The following is a 26,446-nucleotide window of genomic DNA, read 5'->3' as shown; positions in this document are numbered from 1 at the left end:
CCAACACCACAGTCCAAAAGCATCGATGCTTCAGCGCTCAGCTTTCTTTATATTCCAACCCTCACATCCATACATGACTACTGCAAAAATCATAGTCTTGACTAGACAGACCTTTGTTGACAAAGTAATGTCTCTGCTTTTTAATATGCTGTCTAGGTTGGTCATAACCATTCTCCCAAGGAGTAAGCATCTTTTAATTTCATGGCTGCAATCACCATCAGCAGTGATTTTGGAGCCCAAAAAAGTAAAGCCTGTCACTGTTTCCATTGTTTCCCCATCTATTTGCCATGAAGTGATGAGACCAGATGCCATGATCTTAGTTTCTGAGTGTTGAGTTTTAAGACAACTTTTTCACTCTCCTCTTTCACTTTCATCAAGAGGCTCTTTAGTTCCTCTTCACTTTCTGCCATAAGGGTGGTGTCATCTGCATATCTGAGGTTATTGATATTTCTCCCAGCAATTTTGATTCCAGCTTGTGCTTCATCCAGCCTCAGCATTTCTCATGATGTACTCTGCATATAAGTTAAATAAGCAGGGTGACAATATGCAGCCTTGACGGATTCCTTTCCCTATTTGGAACCAGTCTGTTGTTTCATGTCCAGTTCTAACTGTTGCTTACTGACCTGCATACAGATTTCTCAAGAGGCTGGTCAACTGGTCTGGTATTCCCATCTCTTTCAGAATTTTTCAGAGTTTGTTGGTTCACACAGTCAGAGGCTTTGGCATGGTCAATAAAGCAGAAATAGATATTTTTCTGGAATTCTCTTGCCTTTTCGATGATCCAGCAGATGTTGGCAATTTGATCTCTGGTTACTCTGCCTTTTCTAAATCCAGTTTGAACATGTGGAAGTTCATGGTTCACGTACTGTTGAAGCCTGGCTTGGAGAATTTTGAGCATTACTTTACTAGCGTGTGAGATGAGTCCAACTGTACATTCATTTGAGTATTCTTTGTCATTGCCTTTCTTTGGGATTGGAATGAAAACTGATCTTTTCCAGTCCTCTGACCACTTCTGAATTTTCCAAATTTGCTAGCATATTGAGTGCAGCACTTTCACAGCATCATCATGTAGCATTTGAAATAGTTCAACTGGAACTCCATCACCTCCACTAGCTTTGTTCATAGTGATGCTTTCTAAGGCCCACTTGACTTCACATTCCAGGATGTCTGGCTCTAGGTGAGTGGTCACACCATTGTGATTATCTGGGTCGTGAAGATCTTTTTTGTACAGTTCTTCTGTGTATTCTTGCCACCTCTTCTTAATATCTTATGCTTCTGTTAGGTCCATACCATTTCTGTCCTTTATTGAGCCCATCTCTGCATGAAATGTTCCCTTGGTATCTCTAATTTTCTTTCACCTTTCCAGGGAAGATTGCTTTTCAACAGCTGGGTACATCTGCCACTGCTCTCCTTCTGCTCCATGTGGGCCCTGGACTCAGACCTGGCCTTGAATCTTGACTCTGCCACTTACTAGTTGGATTTTCTTGGCAAGATATCTTAAGTTCATTGTGTCATACTGGTTCTCAAATTTTGTACTTTCATTTCTTAATCTTGAAATTATTGTGCCAGAATCTAATTCAGAAGGCTGAGCTCCAGTTGTTGCCGTTTGTTCCAAGAATACTTGGCTGTATAAGCAGTGGTGCTCAGATTGGTTTGCTCCTGATGCTCAGAATGAGACTGCAGAGTGTTTCTCCCCACCCGTAAACTACACATCTGCATATGCAGCTAATGTGTAGACATCCTCACTTGTATAGCCCGTATGTACTTCACACTGCATGTCTAAAGGTAAAGTATTATCCTATACTACATATATTTCTTTTCAAAATGAATGAATAAATAAATAAGCAAATTCCCCCTCCATCCCTACAACAAAAAATGTTGGGGTTGGAAGTGAACCATGGAAAAGGTGAACAGATACATGCCTGGCTAAAATACTTGAGAGGTGGTGCCACAGCAAGAATCTGCCTGCCCTAATTTTTTAAAAGTTATTAATACTTCTCAAAGCAGCCTTCCCTGCCCCCCAGCAGCACTGTCAACCCCATGTTCTTTTCCTGCTAGTAGCACCCTTTTCTTCATGGCACTTGCTTTAATTTGTTGCTGTAACTATTGGTTTATTTCTTTGTTTATTTGTGCTCACCCTCCTCCATTTCTAGCTCCATAAGGACTTGGGTTTGAGCCTCCTTTATTTACTAGTATATAATTAGCAGTAGCACAAGGATTGGCCAGAAGTTATGAATGAGTATTTGAAATATTTGACTGATGAGTGAATTAGCCTAAAGGAGACTGTAGAGGACTGTCTTTTTTTTTTTTTTTTTTTCTGTTTTTCCCTTAATCTTGCCCACAGTGAAGCTCTTCTGCTATTTTTCTGCCCTTCCACAGAATTGTCTGCCATCTTTCTAGAGCCTCCTAAAAGCTTTGTGACTCTTACTAACAGAACTTTGTATTATATTCAGAAGAAAAATGTAGCAAATAATATTAACAGTGATATCTGGTTATTTTTTTTTGCAATCAGGAGGATAGAAAACAGATAGTATTTTTTCTCTACAGAGCAAGAAGTCTTAAACAGGACTGTGCTTAGAGTGGAAATTTCTACATTCATTTACATGCTGCAACTCTATTATTCCGAACACCTCAGCAGAGTGGTGTTTGCTCATGATGATGACCCCTTCAAGGTGTTTGATCTGGAGTGCTTGTTAAGTCTGTGATAAAAGTATACTCTTTAAATCAGTGATTTAAAGTTGAAAACAAAGAAACAGTATACTACCCAGCATATCTTATTAATAGAAACATCATGATTATAAATAAAGCATTTGTTACAATAGATAAAAATGACATTCTGATTCAAATTCATAATTCATTTCCACCCAGTGTGTTGGCAAAGATGAAAAGAAATGTTTTATGAGTTATCCAGAAACAAATTAAATCTAGATTGGAAATCTTTTCATTGTTAGCTCAGAATCATCTATTCTCAGTAAAGGGATACACTTTTCATTATTGAAATAATTTTATAATAATTGTTACTAGAAAGCTGATAAAAAGAAATTAGCTGCCCAGAAATAAAGGGGAATTTTTCTGTTGCATACAAAATAATACTGCCTATGAAGAAAGAAGACAAAGATAAATTTCTCTACTCAGGAAGAAATGAAATAATCACGCTCTAGTTGGGAGAAGCTAGTCCAGCTGTCAAATACTTAAGGGATTTATACTTTTAGGTAAGTGACTTATCTAAATAATAGGTATTTATCAGCTATTCTGTGTTTCACATGCACTATTTCATTCTTAATACAGCTATATGAGATAGGTGCTAGGTTATCCCAATTTGATAAATGAGGGAGGTAAGGAGAGAGTCTGGGAAGCTAATCTAGAATCACACAGCTTGGAAGTTCAAACCTGACCCCAAAAGTCCAAGTGCCTAAATCATTTCTGCTTCCAATGATAATTACATGAACTCCTAAGAAATCTCAGAGATACTAAGTAACTTCTAGGCAAAATTACAGATGAATTACACCAATGTGAATGGTTAGGCAAGGAACAAAATTTGGGTCCCAAGAAGTGCTTGCTTTTTAAAAGCTATTTCTACTTGTGATGCTGTTTGATTAATACACATTTGGTGGAATATCCAAAAGTAGACCTTTTTCATGACCTAAGAGAGTAGGATGATACAGTCTCCATATAGGTTGTAATCTAAATAGTCTGTCAAGAAAATGTAGATTAGGTCATCAGAGAAGAGGGAAGGACTGGGAAGAAGAGACACACACAAGACAGTCTTGCTGCCCAGAAGACACAGGAGGCTGAGCTGCAGACTGACACTTGCTGCAGAATCTTTACAGGTGTCAGCTCATCAGGAGGCAGTGTTCTGACACTGCTCTCCATCCTTGCAGCCGTTCACATAACAGAGGCTAACATACTTAGCCTGATTAGTCTTCCTCTCAAGAGAGAATAGGTTCTGAGTAAGTGGAGGCAGACAGTACAAACTAAAGTGAAATTATCAGCACCAATCCTGGAATTGCATGCTATCTCCCTTTTGTTCATCTAGGAATACTTCCTAGAAAGAGAAGAAGCAGGTGGTAAGACAGCCTAACTTTATATAGCACTTTAGATGTTCAAAGGTACTTTTGCAGCATCTTAAATTTAATTTCTACCTTATAAAGAATAGTAACACTAATTGTGAATTTCAAATAAGGTGTTAACATGGAAAATGTAACAAGTAATTGAAATCCAAGTGGCTGAGTAACATTGCAAAATTATCAAAATGTTGTCACAGTTCTAGTTAGAATGAATTTAAATCATTCTAATCTAGTTTGGCACACCATCTATTAGGATTTTGATAAGGGGAATAAGCCCATTAAACACCGAGCCTTGGATTTATAGTTTGTAATAAGGGAAAACAGTGTCTGTTTACAAATAATTTTAAACTAGTGTATCTATTTCAGTTAGCTTTTGGCATTACTGTCTCAACTGTATAACAGCAAGGCAAAACAATGGTTTGTGGCACCCATGAAAATCTGAATCTTAGAGTCAAAGCTATGTTCATAGAGATTTTTATACACATTCACTCAGTAAATATTAATTAGGCAACTGCTGTGTGCCAGCAATTGTATCATAGCTAAAGATAATACAGTTAACAAGAATAAGTTATATGGTATATTAGAAGGCAATATAGAGTCATTTGCCTTTTATGAAGAATAAATTCAATCACTGGTATACTTTTCCATGTATTACCTTATTTAAAATTTACATTTAGTGTTCATTTCCTACATAAAATGAAGATTAAATTTAATAGTAAAAGTGCCTTCCAACCACCAGAGTGCTATTCAAATACACTTAAATGACATCTTCAATATCTAAAACTCACAATAACTGGTGAAATAATATCTGCCGTGAATTTAGCAAATGATAATTGCTAGTCTCTTATGAAAACAGTTCACACATAGAGGAAGTCTGATGGTATTAAAGTATCCTTTATAACCTTGACCATGTTACTTTGACTCATTGGAATAATTTCAGTATGTCAACAATCAAGTTCAGTTCATTGTCAGTCAACATTTTGGCTGTATTTATACTACAAAGTAGAACAAATACAATATAATAATTCCTATGTAATGTATAAGACAGTTCTTCAGAAAACTTAGTTTTTTATTACCAGTGTATTTACCAACCAAATGAAATAGCTAGCAGTCATAAGTATCTGAGGAAAGAAATTAAAATATCACAATTCTCAGTCAAGACTAATTAAAGCATAATTTAATTTCATGTTTCTTACACCCTCTCTTTTCTACCACCCACTCTTGCCTTCATTTGTTTTATCGTATACTGACACATCTTGCATAGTTAGTTATCTTCTCCGTAACCTGACAAGAGTGACCAAAAAGATGATTAGAATGGCAGAAATGCTCCTGTCTCCCATATTTATAAGAAAATCAAGGGAGAAAGCGTTCCTCTCTGTCCCTTAAGCTGTAGTTCTCGCAAGAGCAGTGTCCATTCAGTGTCTCCTCTGTCCCTCCTCCCCACTTCCTCTTCAGTGCCCCTGTAATTGGCCTCCTCTTTTGCTTTCACCAGTGACTTCCTAGTTGTCAACACAACAAATAGTTTAATGTCATTGCCATTTTCAAAATCTGACATTTAACATTTCCCTCTTTTTTGAAACACTCAGCTTCCTGGGTTCTCTGTTAAAATAGCTCTGGCCTCTTATTTCTGCCCTCTTTTCTTTTTCTTTAGTTCATTACCTATTGCAGATCCCTGAAATACCACTGTTTCATTGAATGCTGTCCTTGTTTTTCTTTTCTTCTCATATTTCACTATCTGTTTCTTTCACTGCATGAGCTTCAGCTATACCTTTGTAAGCTAATGGAACTCCATAAACATATCATAGGCCAATTTTCTTTTAAATGCCAGACCTATATATCCAACCACCTTCTGGGCCTCTCCATTTAGATATTCTACAAGTATCTTAGATGCTAAAAGACATTTGCTCCTTGGCAGAAAAGCAATGACAGACCTAGACAGCGTATTAAAAAGCAGAGACATTACTTTGCCTACAAAGGTCCATATAGTCAAAGCAATGGTTTTTCCAGTAGTCATGTATGGATGTGAGAGTTGGACTATAAAGACAGCTGAGTGCCGAAGAATTGATGCTTTTGAACTGAAGTATTGGAGAAGATTCTTGACAGTCCCTTGTTGAGCAAAGGGATCAAACCAGTCAATCCTAAAAGAAATCAACCCTGAATATTCATTGGAAGGACTGATAAAGCTAAAGCTCCAATGCTTTGGCCTCCTGATGCGAAGAGCCAACTCAATGGTAAAGACCCTGATGCTGGAAAAGACTGAGGGCAGGTAGAGAAGGGGGCGACAGAGAATGAGATGGTTGGATGGCATCACGGACTCAATGGACATGAGTTTGAGCAAACTCTGGAAGATGGTGAAGGACAGGGCAGCCTGGCATGTTGCAGTCCATGGGATAGCAAAGAGTCGGACACGATCAAGTGACTGAACAACAACACAGGAATCTTGAATATAAGTTTCTCAGACTAAATTTATCTCCTTACTTCCATATACACATGGCATTTTTATTTCTTTCATCTTTGGTTCACATGGAATTCCAGGTCCAATACCCCAGAGATTGTGTTTCAGTAGATCTACAGTTGAGTCTCGGAGTTTGCATTTTGACGGGAATCCCAGCTGACTCCTATGCAGGTGGTCCCGGGACCAAACTTTGAAAAACTGTCCTGCGAATGAATGGTTCCAGTTTCTTCAGGGCTTTCCATATAAAGCTGTGCAGTTGAGGTGTGATGGGTTGTGGCTGACCTAAGCTCTGCATTTCAAGCTGTATGCCTTTATTCCTTCTTACAGTACCACCTCAAGACCCACTTAGTCAGATTTACAGACTTGATCTCCCTTCCCCATCACTACCCCACACCCCTAGTTCTCTCAGCATCACCAGAAGGGTCTTTAAAGTGCTAATCTGATATACCATTAATTTTCTTAGAACTCCTCACTGATTCCTTACCATTTTCTTCTGGTTAGACTGTTAACTCCCTAACATGACACATGAGACATTTCATGACCAGGTATCTGCTTAACTGGCTATACCTTCATTACCTCTTCAGAGGCACTCTACAAGCCAATCATCCATGCCCACTGTCTCTCCCTTCCTCTAGTTTCCTCCATTTCTTTCTCACTTCCATATTTTATTTAGTTTCCTGTGTCTTAAACATCATTGACTTCGGCTTCCTCCTAGTATGCAACTGCCTAACGTTTATTGATATTAAATAGAGATGATAAATTACACTGTTGCCAGTGTTCACAGGGCCACTTCAAGGATCACAAAAAGATAGTAAGTGTAGGAGCTCTTTGGTTAATATATCAGCAGTATGTGGTGCAGCTCTTCATGTTGATTTAAATTGAAATATAGAAGTGTTTTGTTTTCATCTCATCTGAAAAGATGAAAGTCTACTGGAAAGATCATTCTGACTCATTTATGTATTGAGCTTGTGTTGTTCATTTGTGTTGAGTTGTGTTGTTCACTCATTTGTGTTGTTCATTTGAACAACTCTTCCATTGCCAAAATAATTCAGTGTTTTATACACATTGAAGTTTGACTTTATCCTCAGTTTTGGCTGTACTGGGTCTTAGTTGCTTCATGCAAACTCTTAGTTTGCAACATGTGGGATCTAGTTTCCTGACTAGGGGTAGAACCTGGGCTCCCTGCATTGGGAGTGCAGAGTCTTAGCTCCTGGACCACTGGGGAAGTCCCCTGAGTTTACCTTTTTATGATTTGGTTTTCAGTAGATTTTTCTGCTCTAGCCACCGTAATTTCCCTCATGTATCAGCTGCCCTGGTGACTCAGTGGTAAAAGAATCTGCCTGCCAAGCAGAAGACGTGAGTTCAGTCCCTGGGAAAACCCCCTGGAGAAGGAAACAGCAACCCACTCCAGTATTCTTGCCTGGGAAATGCCCTGGACAGAGGAGCCTAGCCTGCTCCTGTCCATAGGGTCACAAAGACTTGGGCAAGGCTGAGCAATTAGACAGCAGCAACCACAGCAACTGCCCAGCTAGTCCTTTCCCCAGTTTCTTTCAACAATACGGATTGTGTTCACACGTCAGTGTCTTTTTCCCTTAGTGCCTTTCAGGTCTTTGGGTCTCCAACAAGGATTTCCAGATAAAACTATGCAGTGGTTATAATCTTGACTTCGGAGGAGAGGAATCTCTGATTTGAAGGTTACCCTTTGCTAGATACATTGTTAGCCTAAGGAAATTTTCAACCTTAAAAATATTCATAATATTGGGATATTTTAGGACTATGTATCTTTTATCATTCCAGTATTATAATTTTTTTGTTTTACTTAGTTCATTGGAACATACAGTATATAACTTAAAACCTAATTTGTCTTGCACTAAGACACCCTGTTTTCTTTCCCAAACCAAAATATTTCTTTGTAAGCTTTTTAAAAAATGTTTTAAATTTTCACTATTTAAATGATGAAAAATTTTATTTCTCTCTTTGAAATGAAATTTCTCTCTTTTCATCTCTTTATTTTCATTGAAAAATCAAACTATTACAGAAAAATCAAAATACAGGAAGCAAAAAATTTTAAGATTTATAATCCCACATATCTACCAATAATCTTAATATTTTTGGTGTGTTTTATAAATTATTTTCTGCAGTACAGTATGCATGTATACATGGTAAGTTGTGTTTAAAAATGAAATCAGGCTATGTGTACCATTTATAACTGGTCTTTTAATTTAATATATCAGAAACATCTTTTTCATATAAATGGATAAAAAAGGTTGCACTGCATTGGACTGTAATTTTTATAACTTTGTTTCATCATGGAACGATTTTACTGGACACTAGCTCTCCAAACCCTTTCTGCAAATCAAAGTTCCTTTTACTCTAGAAATGCTGTGATTCAATTATAGTACATAGTCACAATCTTTCTTTTTTAGCATTTTTCAGTAGGATTCATCAATTATTGCCTTTTTGAAAAATCTTTAGTTTTATTAATCAAATGGTTGGTGAGTTGTAGTGATTGTTTCCCATCAGTTTTGATTTTTACCATTTACTACCTATAGTAGTAATTGAATTATAAATGACTTCAAATTCACTTGCTAGTAAATCTCTATTAAATAGATGCTGCTGTAAAGCATTATATAAGGAATAGTCAGCTAGAACTTCAGGAACAGTGATTCAGGTATGTGCAAAGAAGTTGAGATACAAAACAGATGTTTTATAAATAGCTGCAGGACAGCTTTTATTTTGTTTTTCTTATTTGTAAGAAAATAAATCAGGTAAAACCTTAACTAGGCAGAGGGCAGTTCAGGAGATAAAGGGCAGAGTTCACATAGCTATCACATTTCTTACTTTTGACCCCATAAATTTCCTTTGTCATAGTGGTTTATTCTCGTTCATCCTTGTTATTATGAATGCTTTTTTTCTAGACTTATCTTTTGTTTAAGTAATGTGTATCTTTTTAACCTTGCCTATTTGGGGGAAAATTTTACTTAGAAAAACTAAATAAGTAGAGGGTTACTTAGGTCAACTGGATTATTTAGTAGAAGTTTTTGTAACTTTTAATTCTTTGTGCCACTTAACAATTATAGTCTAAACATAGTATTTTTAATGTGCTAGAAAAGCAATTTTAGCTTTTTATATTCTGTGCTACTGTGAGCTTAGTATACTAAAGATGGATAACTTCCATTCGTATTCTTTTTGCAAATACCCTTGTACTTCATCAGTTATCTATGGACAGGCTACCCTGTCCAATTTGGTAACCTAGCCACAATGTAGTGATTTAATTTAAGTTAATTAAAGTCAAAATTAAAACCCTAGTTCCTTGGTCATGCTCTCTACATTTCACATGCTTGGCAGCCACAGAAGGTTAGTGGCTATGGTATTGTATATAGCACAGGATGAGAACACGTCCACTATCACAGAGAGTTCTATTGGACCTTTCTCGTTAAAATAGGTAGTTAAATTTGAGAGCAGAATTTGAGTGTAGATTATTTTTTGTACCCAGTTAGTAATAAACAGTTGTTATGTAAGTGTGTTTCTCCAGTTTCCCAACTGTTATGATGAAAAAGTAAAATTCACTGAGAAAGGTTTTCTTTTTGATAAATTATTTGCAGTTTATACATCCATCATTACAAGAATTCAGTTCTACTGTGGCTTCCTTGGTTATTTGAGGTTGAGGTTTATCTTTAACATCAACCTTCTGAACTCTTTGCTAATTGAAACTTGCCCTTATAATTCGTTTATTGGCTAAATCTGCTTTGACTAACTGCTTAATCCTTCTCTCCGCACACACAAAAACCTTTGGCATAAACATCTCCTAAACTGAAATACGCTGTCCACAGACCACCTGTTGGTATATCTTTCTTTAAGGCAATGATTCTCAAAATTTGGAAAAGCAAGTTGCTGAGCCCATCTGTGTATTGGCTTAGTACAGTTTCCAATAATTCCATCTGTTTCCAATGCAGAGATGAGCAATTCCCTATTCTTTGAACAGTATGTTGGGTATTTGAACATGACAGACTCTTAAGTGATGTTGGGAGGGGACTGGAGCACTGTTCACCACAGAGCCCACTGAGGCACAGAGGACAACTGATACAATTTTCCCTGTTGCGATTTAAGGATATAGGTGCCCCAAGTATCCATGCTCATCTTCCCACCTTCAGGCTAATCTGCCTTTTGCTAGTAAGAGCGTAGACAGTCTGAGCGTCCTCCCACTGCATGCCTGTGACTGGCAGTAGATCTAAAGGTGATCACTCTTCTTGAATCATGGCTTGGCTGCTGCTTGATCATCAAATGCAGAGGAGCCTGGTCACCTGGGGTGTCCAGCCATTACCCACGCAGAAGCAATCCAGACCTGCGTCGTCAGTCTCGTGTAGTGTGCGGGTCGCTAACCAGCATGGCTGTGCTTGCTCCTGGATAAGTCCCAATACCTGCACGCTCCCGAAGGGAAAGAGCAGGACTGTTGAAGAGCACTTGCCCAGTTTTCAGGCAGTGTCTGCTTCTCATTACTAGCCAGTTGCTGTCAGATCTTCTGATTATGTTTTTAAGGGAAACCAGAAATCAAAAACTGTAAGTGAATCTAAATTTTTAAAAAACATTTATAGGCTAAGCAGAACTTGCTACAGTATGGATCCAGACTTCAGGCTGTGGGCATGCCACCTTGCTTCCAGAAAAGTGAAAAGTGTTAGTCACTCAGTCATATCTGACTCTTGGCGACCCCATGGACTATAGCCTGCCAGGTTCCTCTGTCCATGGAATTCTCCAGACAAGAATACTGGAGTGGGTAGCCATTCCCTTTTCCAGGGAGTCTTCCTGACCCAGGGATCAAACCTGGGTCTCCTGCATTGCAGGCAGATTCTTTACCATCTGAGCCATCAGGGAAGCCCCAACTTTTCCTCTATTCCTTTTTTCAGAAATGGGAACCTGCTCCTCAGAAACAAAGGCATAACAGCTCCTTCCTTTCCTTCTTAATTCAATAGAGTTTAGCTCTTTGCTCCCATCTTTACAATTAATACTACTGGAAAAGTGGAAACAGTGACAGACTTTATTTTCTTGGGCTCCACAATCACTGCAAACAGTGACTGCCACCGTGAATTAAAGACACTTGCTCCTTGGAAGAAAAGCTATGACAAACCTTGACAGCACGTTAAAAACATGAGACATCACTCTGCTGACAAAGGTCTATATAGTCAAAGCCATGTTTTTTCCAGTAGTCATGTATGGATGTGAGAGTTGAACCATAAAGAGAGCTGAGCGCTGAAGAACTGATGCTGTCGAATTGCGGTGCCGGAGAACACTCTCAAGAGTCCCTTGGACTGCAGAGAGATCACACCAGCCAGTCCTAGAGAGAAAGCAGGCCTGAATATTCATTTGAAGAATGAAGCTCCAATACTTTGGCCACCTGATGCGAAGAGCTGACTCATTGGAAAAGACCTTGATGCTGGAAAAGATTTGAGGGCAAGAGGAGAGATGGTTGGATGGCATCATTGACTCAGTGGACATGAGTTTGAGCACAGAGAGAGCGAAGGGCAAGGAAGCCTGGCATGCTCCAGTTCATGGGGTCGCAAATATTCGGACCCAACTGAACAACAAAGATGTACGTAAACTTGGCTTAATATGGGCAACACATAAATGTGTAGGTGCTTGTTCTCCATTCCTAGCAACCAGGATAAGATCATCATAAAAAGAAAACACCTCAACTCGTGGAAAATTCTTTATGCTGGGCAAATGTGAGCCTCCATAAAAAAAGATTCTGAAGCAGTACTGTGAATTGTTGCACAAATGTTGGTTATGTCTGGAGGCAGTGTGCTTAAAATTTCTTCACAGACTGTTAACCTGAAACTTGACGTAACTAAATTATCTTGCCTTATTTTAAAATTAAGAAAGAACACACAAACCCACCATTTGGAAAACCAATACTGCCAGTTCTCTAATTTTTTTTTTTTTTTTTGAGGTTGTAGTAAAAGTTGAAATGCTTACTTTCTTACAGCTTTCCAGTCTCCTGCTGATATGATAACAGGTATTACAGCTTTACATCCAACAGTTAGTTATATTATATTTGATCAACCTATGGAATACCGAATTATATGAAGCCAGTCCTGTGACTGAGGAATGAAATACAGCAGTCATATTCAGAAGGAAGACTAATTGACAGAGAGTAAATATGTATATATGGCAGTCAGATGATATGATTCGAGAACCTGTGAAAATAAGAAGAGATGTAACATCAGTGTAGTCGGCTGAGAGATGGCACTGTTTGATAGGACCAGCTGGGGAACCAGCAGGAAAAGATTGCTTTGCTTATCTAATTACCACCAAATCATAAATAAGATCTTCAAGAGGCTAAAAGGGAAAAGCAGAAGGTGATGGGACATGTCGTAGAACTTAAGTGTTTGGGGTTCTGTGGCTGTTATTTAGTGCCATTTGGAGTATCATCTTGTGAGAGGACAAACTGTTATACAATAAACATATTAAATACATGCATGGAAACATCTTTATTTTAAAAGGGTGACAATGATAGGCAAACGAGAAGATCTACATTTGAGTGGCTTTTGCCCTTTTATGGCTTTAACCAAGTTTTCTTGAATTGATCCTAGAAAGGAATTTAAAGAATAGAAACGGGGATAGCATAGCAGATGGGTTAGTGGGAGGGTTTTCAAAGTATGTGAGAATGGTATAACAAAATCAGAAATGAAAATGGGGAAAAACGTTGTAAAGAAAACTATTGAATAGAAACCGCTTAATTTTTAAAAATACCACTGTTCATACAGAAATGTCCACCTAAATAAATTTCCAAAATATTAGCAATTATGGTTGCCAAGTAAGGTCCTGGTTCTCTACTGATCAGGAACTCAAGACCCAAAGTTACATAGCCATCTATGGGATAAGTTTTAAAGTTTTCCTAATACTTAGGATGTCAATTATATTGGTCCTCAGAAGTTTTATTAGGAAGTTGTAGTACAGTTTTTGTGGAACTGGTTTGGAAATTACTTCTAACTCAGTTTCTAAAAAGTACCAACTCATTTAATTGCATTTAGATTCATTCCCTTTCAAAAGCTGCTGAAGAAACAAATTAGTGCTCAGAGCTGTTAGCACTTGTAAATGCAATTAAAATTTATAACGTCAATTGGAAAACTCACTGGGATCTCTGATAATAGCAGTGGTTGTTTCTCTTATATTAATTCAAACTGATGAGGTGAAAAAACAAAATCACTTCAGGAATTTATAAAATGACATATATTGTTGATACAAATTGAGTGGGCTACTCACATTCTTTTCTAGTAAAAAGGTATATGAAGTGTCAGTATATTAAATTTTCCTAATTGGGTATTTTAAACTATGTTTACAAAACAAGTATTTTCAAATTAAACTTTAAAACTGATTCAGGTTTTCAATTTTTAGTGAGCTAAAGAAGCTATAGGTACAGATCTGGATGAGTGAGCTACAGTTTACATAAAACAGCCTTGTATATTCACAGTATGTATATTTCTAATAAAAAATAAGTAATTGAGTAGAAGTTCCTGATTTTATTTGGCAGATTGAATGATGCCACTGGAATGCATCTCTATATATTAGTGCCACTCATCAGTTCTTGGGATTAATGTCATATTAAACCAAACAGGAGTAACTTCACTGGAAGATGCCTTTAATTAAGTTCTGTGTGTGTTTGTGTTTGCTCAGTCACATCCAACTCTTTGTAACCCCCATGGACTATAACCCACCAGGCTTATCTGTCCATGGGATTTCCCAGGCAAGAATACTGGAGGGGGTGGCCATTTCCTCCTCCAGGGGATCTTCCCAACCCAGGAATTGAACTTGGGTCTCCTGCATTGGCAGGCGAATTCTTTACCACTGTGCCAGCTGGGAAGCGCAGTTAACTTCTGAGAGCCTGCAAAGCTGCACAGCCTCGTTAGCTTGCGGATGGGCAAAACTTCATTGCAGTAGACCTCAAATAATAATTGGTAATAAGTTTTAGGTGGGCTTTTTAAATGCAATTTTAATTTTCCTTTATTCATGTAATGACTTTTTCTTGAGTATTCACTATGTGCCAGGCACTATGATAATAAGGATGTATATAAAACAGATGGTGCTCTTTCTTACAGAATTTACCTCTAGCAGGAGATAAAGGCCAGTGAAGAAGCAATTTGAAAATCTGGTGCCATTAGCTCAGATGTAACTGGTTAGAAAAAGCTTCTCAGAGGAAGGAGGAACTAGAGAGGGGCTGGTATGAAGACCCAGATGATGGAGGGGGAGTGGTAACGGTGTGAAGGAAGATTTAGTGTGCTAGGTTTTAGCGGGGAGAAGTCTGTGAAGGTGGACAGTAAAACATCTGGGATGCAGCGCAAGGAAGAACTGGCACAGAGGACACCCAGATTTCTTCCCTGAGCAGTGGGGTGTGCCAGACTCAGGAGGAGGAGTGGGTGTGGGTGTAAGGATGGAGGAAGAGGCGGGGGGAATGTGAGGAGCAAATGGGATCTCTAGGGGCATGGCAACCCCTCCAGTGTTCTTGTCTGGAGGATACCATGGACAGAGGAGCCTGGCGGGCTCCAGTCCGTGGGATCAGAGTCGGACATGACTGAGCAAATAAGCACATGGGACGTCTAACTAGAAATATTCCCACATTCAGCACTCTTCCTGTCATGACTTTTTTTGTCTTTTATAGGGGATTTTTCACTTGAGTGTCTGAATCTGAAATTTACTTTACATTTACATATTTTCACAGTAAATTGAATACTGTTGTTCTCTGATTTGCTTTTCATCTCAGCTGATTACCAGTATGCATATAATTGTGTGTTTACTGGGCTCCAAACGTTCATTTGGGTGGGGATTTTAAGTAAAAGTTAAAAGAAAAAATTATTTCTGAAGAACAAAAAGTTATATTACATAAATTACTAAGAAGAAAGATTGGATTAAAAAAATCATTAACTTTAAAAGCCCACATTACTCTTCAAATAAACATTTATTATATTGACTTGTTATTAAAGCTCTGGGGCACATTGGGAAAGTTGTCATTTCATATTTTTGTCTTTTTTTAATACAACTTCTGAACATTCCAAGTAAATTTTTTAAAACCCCCAAAAAACTAGCAGCAAAGAAAAATGACTTGCTTTTGGCTTCCCAGGTGGCACCAGTGGTAAAGAACCCACCTGCCAGTGCAGGAGACATAAGAGATGCGGGTTTGATCCCTGGGTTGGGAAGATCCCCAGGAGGAGAGCGTGGCCACCCACTCCAGTATTCTTGCCTGAAGAATCCCATGCACAGAGGAGCCTGACAGGCTTTGGTCCTTGGGGCCACAAAGAGGCAGACAGGACTGAAGCAACTTAGCACAAATGCACATAGCCTAGCTTAGAATCCTTCTTATACACAGAAGGATTTCCTCTCATGTATAGTAAAGGAGAAATACAATTTACAATGTTTAGATTCAGCTAAACCATTGCTACATAGATTAGTGCTGTGGCAATGGACTGAGTGAGAATGAGACCATTTACGGTTTCCGGGATTGGCCAGCTACCTGTTGGCACCGAGCCCTGAGAGTAAGAAAGCTCTTTAATGAATTTTCCAAAGTTACTAAAATAAGCGAGCTTCAGGTTCTCTCTGCCTAGCAATCAGTATTAGAATCAGACAGCAGAATGGAGGTGTTTCTTCTTTTATCTATAATTGATACTTACTGCCTTTTTGTCTTATGATATTAAAATATACATAATATTATAAAGTACTCTTAATATGTTTATTCTAATCAAGATTTGTGCACTTCCTTATGTTAATTTACCAGGTTTCGAAGGCATACACAGTGTTGTCAAATAGAGCTTTGAAGTTTTGTGCTTGAATATTTTAATTTTGCAGGAAATTTGAACTAACCAGACAATAACTGGTAAAAAAGTATATACACACACAAATACAGCACAGGCACCAAAGGAGTAAATAAAATGTGTATGCAATTGTTTTAAGTTTCGTTTTTGCACTTAGTGGAAGAAACACGACTGAGATGGTTGAGTTTACCTGGTGAGGCACTTCTGCTTAGTTAGACGGTTAATATTTAAGAGGGGTGCCCCCGTAGCTTACTTGTGAGGGGACTGACAGCCCAGTTAGTACTGGTTTGGGCAGGACCCATCATTGGCTGATGTGATGTTTTAGAACAAGTTAGTATTTGTAAGTATTTTGCACCTGATTTAATACTGTTAAAATACAGATACATCACTATTTTAGTATTAGCCAGCAAGTCAATGAATTAAATTATTACAACTTCAGCTTTTAAAACAAGGGATGGATACAGAATGTAATTTTTTCTGATGAGTCAGTTAAAACTTTTTAAGTTAACACCTGAGTGGTTCTCAACTTCCTGTTTTCAAAGCTAAGCAATTTAGACTGCTTAATTCTTGCAGGCATTAATTTTCCATTCCACATCCCATGTTCACCTTCAACATAAAAGCACTGCTGTTTTATTTTAAATGGTTTGAACTTACAAAACTGTATCAATGTATTCTGTATTTCAAAGTATGTTGTATATTTGAAAATGTATTCTCTTTTAAAAAACAATAGAGATAGCATACTTGAGCTCTACTAAAAAGTTGGAAATGTAAATGTGTAGTATTTTCCATGATTTGTGGTATGTAATGAACATTTGTGAGTTGAAGAATTATATCGTGTCTTGGTAGATTGAATTTGTTGCTCTGTGAATAAGAATTGTGTGTAGTGCATTTCTTCTAGAGATAAAATTATAAAGTTTTAGTAAGTATTAAACGTGTGAAAACATTTTAGATGTTTTTATTTTCTTACTTGAAAAAATCTAAACAGTTCATTGACTTTTTGAGGCTTTTATTAATGTATATTTTTCTGATTCTGGTTTATCTTTCCCCAGTAAAAATATAACTATTAATTTAAAATCATGATTTACTGTGTTTTTTTGTTAGGGAAAAAATTGTGAAGCATTTCTCTTATTAAACCTATAACAAAAATTTTACAAGTGTATAACTTCAGGAGAGCTAGTGAAGAAAGCTTTATAATGTACAGGTCAACATTCTGTAAATAAAAATTGCTGGTTCGGTGGTATTTTTTAATATTGTGCAATAACATGCCCCTGGACTGATATTGAAATTGAATCATTAAGTCCTTAAGAAAGGCTTTGCTATTCATAAGAATTTAATATTTCTGCTATTCAGAATTTATTGAATATATTGTTAAACTGAAGAATAAATTATTAGGCTGTATCATTATTGTAATATATATGTATATTACTAATATTCTTTAGCATTTTTCCACTACTTCGTAAATTAATTGGTGACTCGGTATTTTACTAAGATTTATATTTTTTAATGCAGCTTATAGAAAAACAAAATTGTGTCACGTCTTACTTTTTTTCTTTTAGGAATACCAAAATCTGATCTCTTGCACACCAAATCGTTAAGGGGCCATAAAGACTGCTTTGAAAAATATCATTTGATTGCAAACCAGGATTGTCCTCGATCTAAGCTTTCAAAAAGTACTTATGAAGAAGTTAAAACCATTTTGAGCAAGAAGATAAATTGGATTGTACAATATGCACAAAATAAGGATCTGGATTCAGACTCCGAGTGTTCTAAAAACCCCCAGCATCACCTGTTTAACTTCAGGCATAAGCCAGATAAAAAGTTACTCCCACAGTTTGACTCTCAAGTACCAAAGTATTCTGCAAAGTGGATAGAAGGAAATGCAGGTGGCCTCTCAAACTGTACACAACGAATGTTGGAACAGAGGGAGAACACAGACTTTGGGCTTGCTGTGTTACAAGATTCGGGTGCCACTTTATGCCACAGTAATGTACTGTGGCCTCACAGTCACAACCGGGAACAGAAAAAGGAAAAGACCATCTCTGGTCCAGAGGCTCATGTCCAGACCCAGCATCCACATTACAGCAGAGAGGAATGTAAGTATAGGGGAAGGGGGTAAAGATTGGAGTTTTGTTGGTTCTTTTTTATTTTTTTAATGTTTCACATATGTGATGTGTCAAGAATTTTGCTGTGGAATTACAGATTTGGTTAATTTAGCATTTAAATGACAGGTTCACCCTAGCAAAAATGCTATCATTTCTTTGGAATATTTCTTAGTACGCCCTAAAACCACTGGAATTCTACAGTCCCATCATTTGTTTTGCCATTTTAAATTATTAATAGAATGGAATCAACAGTTTGGGAATTAGGAAGTTCAGGGTTCATATAGTTTAGAAGTAGAGCCTCCACCATTGACAAACACACACGGTCATGTTGCTAATCCTACAAGACTAATTGGGGCTGGTATTTCAAAAGCAGAAATCTGACATGTTCCCAAAGGTTAAAGGTAATGTGTGCACCTGGAAAAACTGACTCATTCAGTCTGCATCTGTTTCTTCAGAAATGCACAGGAGCAAACGTGATTTTAATTAACTTAGAATCAAGTGATCTTAGAGCTAGAAGGGCCCTTGGGTCTATTTTTGTATAACTCCTTGATTCTGCATCTGAGTTATCTACAGTCGTATACGTAGACGGTGCTCCCCCGGTGGCCCAGCACTGAAGAGTCTCCTGCCAGTTCAGGAGACGAAGGTTCAGTTCCTGGGGCGGGAAGATCCCCTGGAGTAGGAAATGGCAGCCGCCTCCGGTGTTCTTGGCTGAGAAGTCCACAGCCAGAAGAGCCTGGTGGGTTGCAGTCTATCGGGTCCCAAGAGTCAGACACAGCTTAGCGACTTAACAACAACATACAGCTAGATAGATTGATTTTCAAACTGTTTCTGCAGTACGTTAATCTTTTTCAAGCTACACATCATGAAGCATGTAGCGCTTTAGCAAAGTCAACTCAGTGGCTAGTAACGAGCTTTAAAAATGGAAACAGCATAAGAAACACCAGAACCCACTGGACCTAGTGCTAAGAATTTTTCAGTGAACGTTTTATTTCAGGTGGAGAGAGACCTGTTGTGAAATAGACTGGTTGTGGATTGTGGGCAGAATTTGAAAACCCAGCACTTTAGGAGTTAATGAGTGAATCCTAGGGTCCTGTTAAATGTCATGTTCAGAAATAAATGCAGATGCTTTGTTTTAAATAGGATGTTGTGTTGATGGTGTAGAAAACTTACTTCCCCAGGTTGTCATGGTAGTAATGAATGTATTTTCATGTTTCAGTGAATTCGATGACTCTTGGTGAGGTAAAGCAACTGAATGCAGAGCTCCAACAACAAATACAGGGTAAAGACTCATGTCATACTTTTTACATGTGCCAGTTTTGTTACAGAAAATCCCTTATTATCATTATTTGCATTTAAATTTAGAAATGATCCTCTTAGACTTTCCAGAGCAAAAAGCATTTTTCTTAGTCTTCTCAGTGAACTGCTGATGACGTAGATTCTTCTTTTTCTGGTGAAAACAGAGACTACAACGTAATCTCTTACTAACATGTTTCTTTACTGCCTACTATTGTGTGAGGCACTGCACAGGTGTGCTCCTTAGCAGATTTTTAAGGCAGGTGGTATTGGCCCCGTTTTGTTTTCTTTTTTTTTTTTAATTATTATTAACTCTTCCAAACACGAAAGTAGTCAGAATAATGTAGTGAAACCCTCTTTCCCAATTTCAACTGGCTAATTTTCCTTCTCTACTTGCACCCGTTTTCCTTCCCCTACCCCCACCTCCAGCATGGATTATTTTGGAACAAATTCCAGACAGTATTTTGTTTTGTTGTCCATAAATGTAATAGTGTAGAATTTTCTCTAAAAGATAATGTTCTTTTTTAGGCAATCACAACCTCATGTTTTTAAAAAAAGAACAGTAGTGTGTTAATATCATTCAAGCAGGATGCTAATACAGTTAACGGTGTTCAATTTCCCCAATTGTCTTTTTTTCTTTTTCCCCTACAATTAATTCCCATTTAGGTAAGGAAACCACATTTCAGAAACCTTAAGTTGCTTACAATTGCTTTAGTTGCTTACAGAGATCTTGCATTCAGTAAGCAACAGATTAAGGATTCTAATTCCTGTCCTTTTAACTCCAAAGGTAATGGTCTTTCTTGACTACACAGCCTCTCAGGATAATAAAATAATAGCAACTTAACATTTGTCAAGTACTTATCCTGTGACAAGTACTTATCAAGTATGACAAGTATGATCTTATTTAATTCTCACAGTAACCCTGTGAGGTGCTTACTTTCATTATCAAGGTTATTCCATAAGAGGAAATTAAAACATACTTTAAGTTACTTGCCTGAGACACATAAGAGTCAGAACAAAAATTCAGGTAGTCTGATTCCAAAGCCTCTTAGAGGAGGTTCCAGACCTGTGTACTAACAGGCACTTTACTGTCCATAAATCATATTAGAAATTCATTGAACCTCTTTATTCGGTGTGAGGAAAGATCTCAGAGGTGATTGTAACGGCCATCTCTGCTGTGCATCTGGGTCATTGCTTAGGACTCGCAAGTTTTATCTGATGGAGAAGGACACCATATTCCAGTTGGCTATGCAAAGTTTTCAACTTCCTAGGATGATCAAACTCAGCTGTTCCTTGGTTTCAAACTACTTTCATTACAAACACTTGCCCAATGTGTTCATTTCAGCTTAAGTACTTGAAATATAAATCATAGATTAGCTTTCTGTGTATTAAAAATAGAATTACTTTTTAAATCTTTACAGGAGTTTTTGAAGAGTTAGCCCACCAAGTGCAAGAGAAGGATTCTTTAGCCTCAGAGCTCCATGTCCGCCACGTTGCCATCGAACAGCTTCTCAAGAACTATTCCAAGTTACCATGTCTGCAGATGGGCCGAACGGGATTGAAGTCACACCTGCCCATAAACAACTGAACTCAGCTTACACTTCCTTCCCATGCTCTGCCATTTTTTGGTCTGCTGGGCATGTTCACTTTGAAGAAATTGAAGAAAGTTATGGTCAATTATTTTATGGTCATTAAATTTGCAAAGATTAAGGCAACATCTTTGCCAAATAAAGCAGACCATTACACTCTAGTCTTCTAGGGTTAATCATTTTGATTCATTTGGGGAATCTGTTTTCCCATAATTACTAAATAGCCCTCCCTAATTTATACCACATGTGACTACTTAAATATACTGTTACAGTGTGATTTTATTAAACATGTTTTAATGTAATTCACCTGTCAAAACAACAGAAGGTTAATAAAGTTCTTATATTAGTCTAAATTACTAAAGATAACAAGAGGGAAATGGAATTCATAATATCACCTCTTATTTATTGAGCAATATTTTAATATGAAAATTTTATATATAAAAATGCTATTTTAGGTACTTTTCATCCTCTTTATAAATGTGCATTTGAATGGCTCTGTATATTATAGTTACACTTCGTGTGTGAGTATGTTACTCATATTTCACATCACTGCATTTTATTCTCTTAATAATGTTTTTACAGCTGTTACCTTGTTTTCCAAAGATAAATGTATTTTGGAATAGAAATCTATCTAGTTGAACTGTTTTGACTTCTAATAACTCTTATGGAAGAGGAGTTAATAACTTTTTAAAGCAAGTATACGGGAAAATAAAAGACATTATTTTTTAATAACAAAAGCAATTATGAGTTCAGGAAGAAAATACTAATCTAGTTTTTGTATGTCAGCTTATCTCTGTAGAAGTAAGAGCCTATTTTAGTCAGTATTACTTTCAATAATGACTTTGATGTGTTAGAATTTGGACAAGAGTTTAAGTCAAGCCTCACTTCCAAGTCAAATATATTATCTATCTTCAAATTTAATATGCCATGAAACTGGTGTCCTATCTTTGAAAAAAATTATTTTGTGTGCTAGATAAAAGTTCAAGAATTCAACTGTCCAAATTCTGTTAACATCATTGAAAGTCATGCCCAAAGAAAGCATTTCCTAAATTTTAGAATCAAAAGGAAAAGAGAAGATTGCTTGTGACAGAAAAGTAAAATTCTAATTCAAAAAAATAAGCTCCTTTTTAAGAAGATATTCTTGTTAGTTGCTTCTCATGTTTCCAAGAGTTCTGAACAAATAGGTTGTCTCAAACAGATAAGTTTTCAAGCCATATAGTATAGTGAATGCTATAACCAACGCAGATTTAAAATGGGCTCTAAATTCTGTTTTCTACTGGTACTTAGAATGTATTTATGAGACAGGATCCTTTGCATGAAAGCATCAACAGAAAAGCCCATTAACTGGGCAGTTTCGTACTTAAAGACATGAATAACTTCTGCCTTAAATTTGGCAGGCTGCCCTGGCTTGGGTCAGATTTTAGTCTTGAACACAAAGAGTATTTGACCAAACAAAGAAACACCTCTATCTAGTAGAAAACAAATTTTTGTCATGCTAAAATATAAAATGTGTTAAATTTGCCTGAGGATACTAATTGATACGTTACTGATTTTTGTGAAATAGGTTACTGATTTTGTGAAATACGACATAACTGCTTTTTGGAGGGAGCTTTTGAAAGACGCTTTCCATTTCTCTCGATTCTTTGAGTCATCCAAAATGAATTTAAAATCCAAGGAGTGGGGAATGAATTCATTGCCTTAGTTTTGACAAGCTTTAAATTAAATGTGTGCAATATCAAAAATCCCTATAAATTGTAAGTTGAATAGGATGTTTCCTGATGCCAGTAAGTATCTCAGTGCTTCATTGTTATGGACAGATGCTCAAATTTGACTTTACTCTCTTTTTTTGGCATAATTCATTAAGGATGTTACCAGCCAGTGTGCTTGCACACATTTGTGCTTCTATTTAGATCACTTAGGGACAGTCATAAAAACTGGGGATGTGTTGCCTTTGACAGAAGCAGTAGCTTGTTTCCAGAACAGCAGGCATATAGTACCATCCTGAATACAACAGTGTTATCCAAAGAAAGTGTTTGCTTATTTCTGGCAAATATGTAGCTTTACTGCTGAGCTTGGCACAATTAGATGGGATCATATAGGTACCAAGGTCTTATTTGGAGACTGACTTACTCCATTTAGATATTTATACGTAAGCTCTTCAAAGGCATGGTGCTCTTAAAAAATATCTGTGGTGCTGGTACTCACACTAGTACTTGATTTGGGTGGATATTCTAGTTTAAAAAATTTTTTGACAAAAGTATTTTGCACAGCAGTTTATCCAAATATTTGGTAAACTTATTTTATATTCCTATGTTAGTTTTCTCAAATATGCAGTTATTCTATATGCTAAAGTAAGGATAAGGGATAGAGTTGAGTTCTACCTTCAGAGAACATGAAATACTCCAAATATTGGTTACCATCCTTGGCCATTTTTCGGCAGAGTTGTTAGTACTTTTTGAGGATGTTTAGAAGAAAATCTCACCTATACTTTTAGTTTCAAAAATGGCAAAAAAGAGATTGCCAGTCAGCTATTTAATAGCTTATATGATTAAGAAGAGTGAAATAAGACTAATATTTTTTCACTTTAGATTTCATAATTAGACAAGTTGAATTAAGTTTAAAAAATTAGTTTGAAGTTGAAAGTGATTTTGACAACACAAGATTGTTCTCTTTAAAGATTTAAAATGCTGTCAGCCTTTTAATTAAGCTAAAAATGTGTTTACTTTGCGATTATTATCCTTTGATCCTAGTATTCAGTGTCCAAATTAGTCTTTTGAAAGGCATGCACTTTCAAACCAGACCAGCAATAGATGATGCATGCAGGCAGCCAGTGTGCCACTCCATTATGTAGCTTCTTGCAGTGTTGGAGCAAAGAAATGTTTTTAGTTTTTCAAATTATATGTTCATTTCACCACAGAGTGCCCATTTTTATAAACATTGGAGGATTATTTTTAAATAAGTTCATGTTGGGAAGTGATTTCAGAAATATAGTCAAAATATATTGTTGGCATCTTGAGATTTCTGGGGTTTTTTATTTTACCGTTTACCACTGAAAATGGTTTAGAGCTCATTCTTTTTGTTTATATATTTTTTTACCTTGGTGTTTACGCTGTTCCTTTCAGTCAGCTTTTGCTGTGTGTGTGTGTGTGTTTTTAATTAATTTCTGGGGATAGATGTGTGTGTTAATGTTTACAAATTTTGGCTTTATTTTGTTTTAGAAGAAATCTGCTAGTGTTATTAATGTTGTAAAATGTAATACAAAATGTATATGCTGAAAACTTCAGTAGGAACTTTTAAAGAGTAAATTATTTGTGTAGCTCAGTAAGCAGTTCAGTCTAGTGACCATAAAATTAGGTTATGTGACATAAAAACTTTCAAATGGTACAGTGTAAAGTTCTTGTAGTGTTATTTTTATGCTGAAGTAAGATGTTTGAGTACTTTTAAAGTACTTAATAAATGTTTAGTACTCAAGTCTCTGTTCAGATGTGGCTGTAAAACAAAGATAATTGATTTCAGTATTCAATTGCGTTTTTAAGTTTAGGTTGGTGGAAATAATTATTTGAGGAAATTTGTGGTGGAATGGGAGAGAGTTCATTGACCAAATAATAAGGTAATGAAGCCCTGGCACAAGTAAATGTATCTTGGAGAAGGGCTCTAATACTGTGCTTGGAATAACAAGGTTCTGTCCAGTGTCTCGGGATTTTCATCCACTTCATCCTTTCATAACTGCCCTTATTAATAATGTAGCCTAACCTATTAAGCAACTTGATCGCCTTGCTGTGAACCATATCATAGCAAGTCTCTAAAACTGAGATATCTTTAACACCTAGTTTGTAACATACACTTTTCATACTCTTTTTCATTTTAAAAGAATCCAGATTACTAATGCATTTTAGTGATGTTGAATTAGTCCACAATTTTAACCTCAACAAATTACAAAAATCATGCAAGTGAGTATTGCCCTCCACCCTCTGTTCAAAAAGTGTTACTTGGAGCTTCCCTCAACTGCACCAAAAAAAAGAATTTTAGTAAATGTGTTTCTTCTTTCAAACATAGAATGTTTACTGCCATCCTGCTGCCTCCAAAAGAGGCATTTTAGAAAGTGTTCAGTAGTGACTTCTGTTAAATGCTATTCATACTTTTATAATTTGTGTGTGTGTGTTAATCTTGCTTTAAGTTTTAGCAGAACATTCAAAATTGTCTAAGATTTGAGAAAAGAAAAGGAAGCTGCCGTGATGAAAACCAAGTTGGTTTCAAAATTTATTTAGACATTACTTGGCTGTTATACTTTCCTTTTAAAACTGCAATAATTTATATATTTCTATTGCTCTGCTTTGGAACTGTAACTACATATGCTTGTCTACTATTTTTAATTTTACAAAAATAAAATAAATATTTTATTATCTGTTAGCTTTAGTGGCTATTTTTAAGTGTCCATATATTTTCTCTAAATTATTGACCAAGTGAAAAGTTTAATTTTCAGGTTTAGGAAGTCTGTATTTAAGAATGGTTATCTAACAGTTTCTTAATTCTTGGTGAGACTCTTTCTTTGATAATATTCCCTCTGCCCCAAGAGTTCAGAAGCAGAAAATAAGATTCTTGTGGCTTCCTAGATGCCTGTGCAACTTTTTAAGGTTTTAAGTGTGTTAAGTTTTAATAAGTGTATACAACTGTATAACCATCTCCTCTTAGGATGCCTTTCAAATCTCTTCATTCTCCATTTCCTTTCCAGTGTTCTGATCTCTGTCACCGTACCTTGCATTTGCCTGCCTTAGAACTTTACATAAATGTTATTCTGCAGGATGTACTTGTTTGCCTCTGGCTTTTTTTTTCCCCACTCAACTGGCTACTTTAAAACTCATCTGTATTAGTGCAAGGATCGGTAGTTCATTCCGTCTTTTTGAGCTGACTGGTACTGGTCTTCTATTGTATGTATTATAGTTTGTTTATCCATTCATCCTGTTGATGGACATTGAGTTGTTCCAATTTAGGGTTCTATAAATAAAGCTGTAGTGAATATTTTTAAATTGGCTTTTAAAAGGATACTAATGTAGAAATTATTCAAGATTATTTGTGGTTAGCACTATGAATCTGAATATTTTTCAAATTACCATTTTTCCCACAAATGATTTTTAAAATA

At 36.6% G+C, this 26,446-nt stretch overlaps 1 protein-coding gene across 6 annotated transcripts in view; it reads left to right on the top strand.

Moving 5' to 3' along the window:
* Nucleotides 1-25,716, top strand: part of C25H21orf91 (chromosome 25 C21orf91 homolog) — a 43,754-nt gene extending 18,038 nt beyond the window's left edge. For all 6 annotated transcript variants that reach the window (XM_070455097.1, XM_070455102.1, XM_070455099.1 and 3 more), the window contains 3 exons: nt 17,879-18,415; nt 19,641-19,703; nt 21,139-25,716. In XM_070455097.1, the coding sequence (XP_070311198.1) occupies nt 17,879-18,415; nt 19,641-19,703; nt 21,139-21,305 (767 nt within the window). In that variant the 3' untranslated portion in view covers nt 21,306-25,716. The remainder of the gene's footprint in view (nt 1-17,878; nt 18,416-19,640; nt 19,704-21,138) is intronic.
* The last annotated feature ends 730 nt before the right edge of the window (nt 25,717-26,446 follow it).

Source organism: Odocoileus virginianus, chromosome 25 (assembly GCF_023699985.2).
Source record: "Odocoileus virginianus isolate 20LAN1187 ecotype Illinois chromosome 25, Ovbor_1.2, whole genome shotgun sequence".
Taxonomy (NCBI): Eukaryota; Metazoa; Chordata; class Mammalia; order Artiodactyla; family Cervidae; genus Odocoileus; species Odocoileus virginianus.
The sequence above is the reverse complement of the archived record's forward strand: the minus strand, read 5'-3'. Positions and strand labels throughout refer to the sequence as shown.